The following is a 7675-nucleotide window of genomic DNA, read 5'->3' on the forward strand; positions in this document are numbered from 1 at the left end:
TGATAAAGAATTTATGCAAGACTGATACATAATCACAATTTTATGTGCATAATTTTAAGCTACGGGTTGTGGGATTTTTTTTTTTTTTTTTCTCGGAGAGCTGTACCTTGTCTTAATTTGATATTATTTTTCCAAATTAAGACAAGTAAGATGTGTATCTCAATTGTTAGACCTTCCATGTTATGAATTATAATGAGAAGTGTCTCTTATTAATGCTTTAAATTTGTTTTTGATATTAGATATATGTATGTTGTTTTCCACACAAAATAGATCGGGAAAAAAAAAAGTGCACATACCACACACAAATAAAGGTCCAATTCCCCTTTCTCTTCCTCCTCTCTACCTCTTTCTTGTCCATTCCTCATTCGAAAACTTCTTTCCCATGGGACAGTACTAGTTGTGTTTGGATTGCATTTTCCGTCATTTTTCATGGAAAAATTACTATAGCGATTTGATATATGTGAGGGAAAAAGGTGATAGGGAAATGTGATCACGGAAAACGACAATATTTTTTGACGGAAACAAGCAATCCAAACAAGTCTCCCACTAGAATTTTTTCATGAGAGCTTTTATCTTCTCTACAACTTTCTAATTAATGAGAGTTTCTTCTTTTAAGATTGTCCAAATTATAGTTCCCTCTTTCTTAATATTTTCCTTCTAAGAGTTTTTGTTCCTTCTTTTTCCTTTTTTTCATTGTTAGATCTAAGGTTTTCTATAATTTGTTTTGTCAAATCTGCTATTTCTTAGCTTGTTTTGTCATATCTAAATTTGATGGTTTGGCCTTGTGATACTCAAATAGTATATCTATTGACAATATTTTACTTTGTTCCTCGACCGCAATTAGTGGTGGAGCCTCGTTGTTGGGGGGTGGATAAATTCAAATTGTTCCCTTAAACTTTCAAAAATTACAAATTTGGCACACAAATTTTCAGAACTTTTCAGTCCAATATACCATTTGAAAAGTAGGTAGGTTCATTACTTTAGACATCAGTGAAAATAAAAAGACAATAACACTATGCACGAGGATAACTTTGTCATAAAACCAAAAGCAATTCGAGCTCAAATTATTATGAAGTTTTATGTCAAAACTAATCATAATGAAGCTAATTAGATTGAGCTCGAACTTGCTTTTATAATGAGATTAAGCTGAGCTTGAATTTGCTTTTGCTAATTAAAATTTATATTAGGGAGCTAACCTTAGTTAGGTCTTTAAGAGTCACCTAACAAATAAAGAAAAGAAAAATGGATGGAAGAGAGATGAAGAAAATGGTTCATAAAATCAGCCAACATCTTTTTCAGTTTCACTAGCCTAGCTAGCTAGTAGATTTCATGCTTGAGCAGGGCCATATTCTCCGCATATCCCAACAACAGCCCCCGGAATGCAGTAGCTGCCGCAACCAGGTGTATTCCGGCAATCATCATGGCTATAACACCCGCATCCATCTGTGTAGTCAGTCGGCAACATTTTTCTCATCATCAGTACTGTTTCTTGCTGTACAGGAATCAATTTTCTGGCCTCTACCTTGGTCGAGAGCAGCTCCATAACAGCTGAAATTGATCAACGATGTCAAATTAGTCATACATAATGTGTGTATATGTGTGTGTGTGTGTGTGTGTGTGTGTATATCCTGAGAGAAAGAAAGACTTACAAGATTGTGCAAGCAATAAGAGCAGAATTAGGGAAAAAATTGGCTTAACTAATGAAGGGCTGAGAAGCCTTCTTTCCATCTCTTGCAGCAATGTTATGTGGAGAACAATTTTGCAACTTCATAGTACAGGCTAACTTTATTTGCTGGTATATATTATATTGCCAAAAGTCATTGGAAAGATCATGAACTTGTCTGCCATTTGCAATTAATGGAGATCCTGAAATCAAGTGTGGACTTGTTATAGATGTTTTTATAGTTGGATCAGACTCAAAAATTTTCGAATTTCATTTCCCTCCACATTTTCTTTACTTGTCCGCCATTACTGAATCAATGGAACATAAACTTAGAAGAAAGGCAGATATGTTTGATGGAGTCAAAGAAGAGGACACTGCATTTTCTTCAGTCAAAAGAGTACACGTTTGAGTCTCTCTAGGTCACTTTTATATATTACTCCTTGTCCTTGAATGGTGCTAAAGTAAGTAATCCTTCTATAGTGCCTTTTTACTCTTCCAATTGCTCTGGCTCATCTCATATTTACCAACCTAAAAGCCTAAAAGTGTAATGTTTCTCATTGCATATGATATCTTGGGGATATAGGTATTGGTTTGTTTGAGCAGTGCTTTATTTGCTTATATTATCGACACATTTTGATCATCTTTTTATGTATATACATCATATCAAAAATGTATTACAGATTTTTTTTCAAAAAATTATTCCAAATAATCTCCTATCTAGTCATTGAAATAATTATTGCTACGTTTTTTGCAATATAATGTATATGAAATAAAAAATATACGTTAAAAAATGTGTTTTTGATGCAAAAATAATAATTTTTTTGATAAATAAGATTGCTTGCAGTCCATCTTTGCATCGTAAATATGTTTTCTTAGAAGCGAAATCAATTCCAAGAGCAGTAATATCATGTTTCAGCTTTTCTTGTGACCATTTGAAAGCATGTTTGAATTTGCTATGTACTAAGTATAACTTTTCATTTTTCCTAGGTGAAAATAGGTTGTAGACACGTAATCCAGCATGATTTTACACTTCATCTGAGCCTAATTTGCATTATTAGCAATATTTGAACTTGTTCAAGTTTGTGCCACTCGTAAACAGAGAGTTATTCATAAACTGACCCTAATGAAGTTTCGATTACATACATCGAACTCCTTAAATATTCAAGAATGCAGGAAGTGCAAGTATGCCCTTAACCCCTTACAGATTTTCCACTTCGGTTATGTAACATGTTTGTTTGGATTGTGAATTATTAGAGATATTTTTACTGTAGCACTTTTTGTGATGTGATGTATGTGAGATAAAAAGGTAATTGGGAAGATAAAAAGGTGTGTTGGAAATTGTAATGATGATATAAACAAATATATTTTGACAAATAAACTGCAATTCAAACAAAATATTTTTTTCACACGTATGTTTGTGATATAAAGTAAAAGTACCCAGAGAAAAAAAAAAAGAACAAAAGAATTTTATGTAATTCTTTTTTCTAGACTATGTAAAAGGTAGTACTATTATAGTATTATGGATAATTGCACATTGCCCCACCATTGTTATGCTAGACATCATTGTTGTTATCTCCTTGCATAGTTTTGCTGATGGTTTAAAGCAAAACATTGCATAAGTAGGCATGGCCATTATTACAGCTTTCAACATCACTTCGTTCCCAGCAGAGCATAGGAGCTTATTTCTCCAGCTTTGCAGCTTATTTTTAATACTCTCTTTTATGAATCCAAAGACATGGTCTTTGGTTCTTGTTATCACCATTGGTGGTCCGAGGTGTTTTCCTTGGGTAATTGCTTGAATTCCCCCTAGTGCCTATGCTTGAACTCCTTGGGTGTTTTTAGTCTCTTTTCCTAGGATTGTCCCTTCCTCTACCTATATTTTGCCTATGCTGATTAATGATGTACTCAAACTAAAAGCACCAAGAAGGGTGCCTTGTACATATGGTGATTTAAAGTATTGGAATTCTTGTTTTTTCTTCCAAAAAAAAAAAAGAAACAACATATTATATGAATACCAATAATTAAAATGTAATTGGAATACAACATATTAACTGTATCCCTGAAAAATGCAAGGATAACTGAGTCATGACTATGGTCATTCACCAATATGAGTAATGTGAATTTATTTTTTTTATTTTCTTTTCTTGTGTTCAATATTTTCTTGCATTTTAGACTTTAGAGAAGGAACATAGGGTAAATTACTTAATACCTCCTGTGATTTTATATAATGTTAGATTATCTCTCTAAGGTTTTAAAATAACCACACAATCCCCCTGTAATTTCATGTAACGTAGAAAATAGATGGAATGCACAATCAATTATGTCTTTTATACCAAATGCGCTCTAACAGTGCTTGTGATAAAATTTTAATATCCATGTAACCCCCTTATGATTTATATAAATATCCACTTTACTCCCTATGATTTTTGCATTTATCCATATAATTTCCCTATACTTTTATATAAGGTGATTAAGCTATCGATTGATTTATCCTTTAAGTAAGAGCACTAGCACTATTGAAACGTTAAAGGTGTCACATGATAATAGATGAAACTATAGGGGATCATATGCAATTTACCCTTTTCTACATACAAGAATGCTGCAGCTACACGTGTCACGTGGACTTTCCAGGACGTGCTTAAACGTTGACCTGTGCAAATGAAGGCCGTACTAAACAAGGACACACATGCATTCTATATTAATTCATACGTAAATTTTTGAAGGTTACAAAACTTAAAATACCAATAAAACTAATAATATGATTCTCTACCATTATCCCAATATTAACTCTTATATTTGCGTATGAAATGTTAATTTATTTAAAACGTTATTACCTTATTATTATTATTATTATGTGTATAAATCTATAGAAGTTATCGCATTGAAAGGTACGACATTATCATCCTTGAAATTCTAAGTTTTATTTTAAATTTTGAAATATAAATTTTCAAATGTAATACATCAAAATTTTATTACTTTTTTACGGTTACTTTTCAAAATATTTTTATAATGTACGAAATATACATTTTTTTTAAATTATACATATGAACATCTATTATACGAATACAATACGAGTATTTACTAATTCACCTAACAGTCAGTCAAGTGTACCAAACCCCTGCACTTAGAAAAATAAAAAAAAAAATCCATGCAAAGTGCCATAATCATGAACCCTTTTTTTTTTGAGGTGTTCCCAAGGAGTGGACTCCGCAGACTATTCCCCACCCTCCACAATTTGCTGACAGTAAGGTTCGAACCAGGGAATCATGAACCCTTCTAATTAATCTATATATAGTTGGATCTTCACCCTCTAGAATTATAAACCCTAGTAAGAATTGCCGAACCTAGAAAACAAAAACAACCCATTATTTTGGCTTAGAATTAGTTTTAGGTTTCAACAAGTCAACCATATATGATACGTCAAGTGGTTCATGCATGCAATTGCTTTCAATGACCGTAATTTCCATGATTGTACACGTGGCGGCCACCAAGCTTTTACATAACTCTTCTTCTTTTTGAAGCCAAAAGAGAAGACTAGTGAACAAATCTTTTCTTTTTGTTTTTTTTTTTTTGGGTTCAAACTAATTAACAAAGAATGATTGGAACAATGGCGGAAGTGGTGATGTACATTTTAGGATTAAAATTAAACAGCATTATGTGTTAATCAATTACATTAATTAAAAGCCTCTTACTCCTTTTTTCATATTGATGTTCACTTTGATTAGGGCCTTCCACATTTGACAGTTTGGTGATTAACTAGACTCGTAGCAATTGAATACCATGACCATTTCAAGAAGTCAATCATAATTAACCTCTTCAATTAACATCCACTTGTACTATTGTACATGATAAATTTTCATCCTGGCTTAACATAATCCAAACAGAGCGTGAACTAACCACTAAAAAAAGACTCTGATTAATACTTGAGCAAATTTGTGAGACTCTGAGTCATGTGCAAATTCAGCCAAATGATTGTTGGTTCAATGGTCCCAATTATGAATTATTTGCAAATGTCTCTTAATCTTCTTTGGACTTTTTAGCAATCAACTAATCAAGGACTTAGAATTATCACAAGAAAATGAGCAAACATGCTCTTTCAGATTGCTTATCAGTCACATGGTCTCCGTACATATCTTAACATGCAATTGAAGTAGGCCATGACGTACCCTTTAAACAACAGTTGACTTGTTCATTCATCAATCAATCCATAATCATTAACAGGAAATAACTGCTTCCAACTGATCCCATTCCCTACAGAACCTGTATATGTAGCACCAGCAGCACCAATCAAGATCACACATTCGCCAAGCTTTGTATTACACTGCTGCAATTGTAGCAGAAAAATGGCTAGCAGCCTGAGAGCTTCATGCATTTTCTTACTATCATTGACAGCCCTTTTGACCATCACAAGTGCTGCAACCTTAAATGTGATCAGCTTTGGTGCAAAATCAGATGGCAGGACTGACTCAACTCAGTCATTCCTCAAGGCCTGGGCTTCAGCTTGTAGCTCTGTCCAGGCAGCCACCATCTTCGTCCCTCGAGGGCGTTACTTGATAAAGGCAGCAGTGTTTAGAGGGCCATGTAAAAACAGGATTACTGTGCGAATTGATGGTACTCTTGTAGCCCCTGATGATTACTGGGGTCTAGGAAACTCAGGCTACTGGCTATTGTTCGTTCAGGTCAACCGCCTCTCGGTTATTGGCGGAACTCTGGATGCCAAGGGAGCTGGATTTTGGGCATGCCGCGCGTCAGGGAGAAACTGCCCTGTCGGAGCCAGGGTATGTTGGATAAATCTTCTTTATAGGAATCATGATAGTATTACGGTTTTTCTGTTCTTTCATAGTTTGTTCACTACATTTTTATGTGCGCAAATGCAGTCTATAACATTCAATTGGGTGAATGATGGACTGATCAGCGGCTTGACATCGATTAACAGCCAGCTTATGCACGTAGTGGTTAACAGCTGCAAGAATGTGAAAGTTCAAAATGTAAGGATTGTAGCTCCAGACCTGAGCCCAAATACAGATGGCATTCATGTCCGAGGCTCAACAGGTGTCACCATCAGTGGCAGTAGCATTCAAACGGGAGATGACTGTATATCAATTGGTCCTGGAACAAGAAACCTGTGGATGGAGAAGATAAAATGTGGCCCCGGACATGGTGTCAGGTAACCTCAAGTCAGAAAATTTTCGCAGTAAAAATAGTAATTAGTATTCTTCATTCTTACTCATTCTCAGATTGCACATCCCAAAGAAGAAGAAATTAGCTAATGGAACAAGCATGTTAATTGCAGCATAGGGAGCCTGGGCAGAGATTTCAATGAAGATGGCGTCCAAAATGTGACACTAATAAATTCAGTGTTCAGTGGATCCGACAACGGCTTGAGAATAAAATCATGGGCAAGACCTACCACTGCATTTGTCAGCAACATCAAATTTCAGAATATCATCATGAAGAATGTGGAGAATCCTATTATCATTGATCAGAACTACTGCCCCGTCAACCGAGGTTGTCCTCGCCAGGTAATAAATGAACAGAAACAGATGATGATAGACCACAAATTAATCCATTTCTTGCACAAATCAAAACTTACTAATCAACTTTCGTGTGTTTTTTGTTCTTTTTCCTGCAGACTTCTGGTGTAAAGATAGATCAAGTTATATACCAAAATATACAGGGAACATCAGCAACACCGGTCGCTGTCATTTTCGATTGTAGTCCTAGTAATCCTTGCAGAGGCATCAAGTTGCGAGACATAAAGCTCACCTATTTGAATAGGAAAGCACAATCACTTTGCAAGAACATAGGAGGAACTGCAGCGGGAGTCATCATGCCAGAGAGTTGTTTATAACTCCTTTTTTTTCTCCCATAAATTTTTTCTCTTCATTTAGGATCATACGAACACATGAATTCCTGCTTTCAGGGCTTGTTTTAATTCCAACCCCATGTAACTGCTGATTGTAATAAGGAAGCAAGATAACAAGATTTGAATAGATTCTGATATATGATACA

The 7675-nt window shown here is 34.8% G+C and overlaps 1 protein-coding gene across 1 annotated transcript; it reads left to right on the forward strand.

Moving 5' to 3' along the window:
* Positions 1–6006: 6006 nt before the first annotated feature.
* LOC113733794 (polygalacturonase-like) lies at positions 6007–7675 on the forward strand. Its single transcript, XM_027259969.2, has 4 exons — positions 6007–6441; positions 6541–6830; positions 6957–7185; positions 7296–7675. Exons 1-4 carry the CDS (start codon positions 6007–6009, stop codon positions 7512–7514), a joined length of 1173 nt encoding a protein of 390 aa, XP_027115770.1. The 3' UTR covers positions 7515–7675.

The sequence above is a fragment of the Coffea arabica genome, chromosome 3c, assembly GCF_036785885.1.
Source record: "Coffea arabica cultivar ET-39 chromosome 3c, Coffea Arabica ET-39 HiFi, whole genome shotgun sequence".
Classification (NCBI taxonomy): domain Eukaryota; kingdom Viridiplantae; phylum Streptophyta; class Magnoliopsida; order Gentianales; family Rubiaceae; genus Coffea; species Coffea arabica.

Coding starts and splice junctions, on each gene's coding strand:
- LOC113733794 (XM_027259969.2), top strand. CDS start 6,007: ATGGCTAGCAGCCTGAGAGCTTCATGCATTTTCTTACTATCATTGACA. Junction 6,831..6,956: donor GGCCCCGGACATGGTGTCAG/GTAACCTCAAGT, acceptor TGTTAATTGCAG/CATAGGGAGCCTGGGCAGAG. Junction 7,186..7,295: donor ACCGAGGTTGTCCTCGCCAG/GTAATAAATGAA, acceptor TTTTTCCTGCAG/ACTTCTGGTGTAAAGATAGA.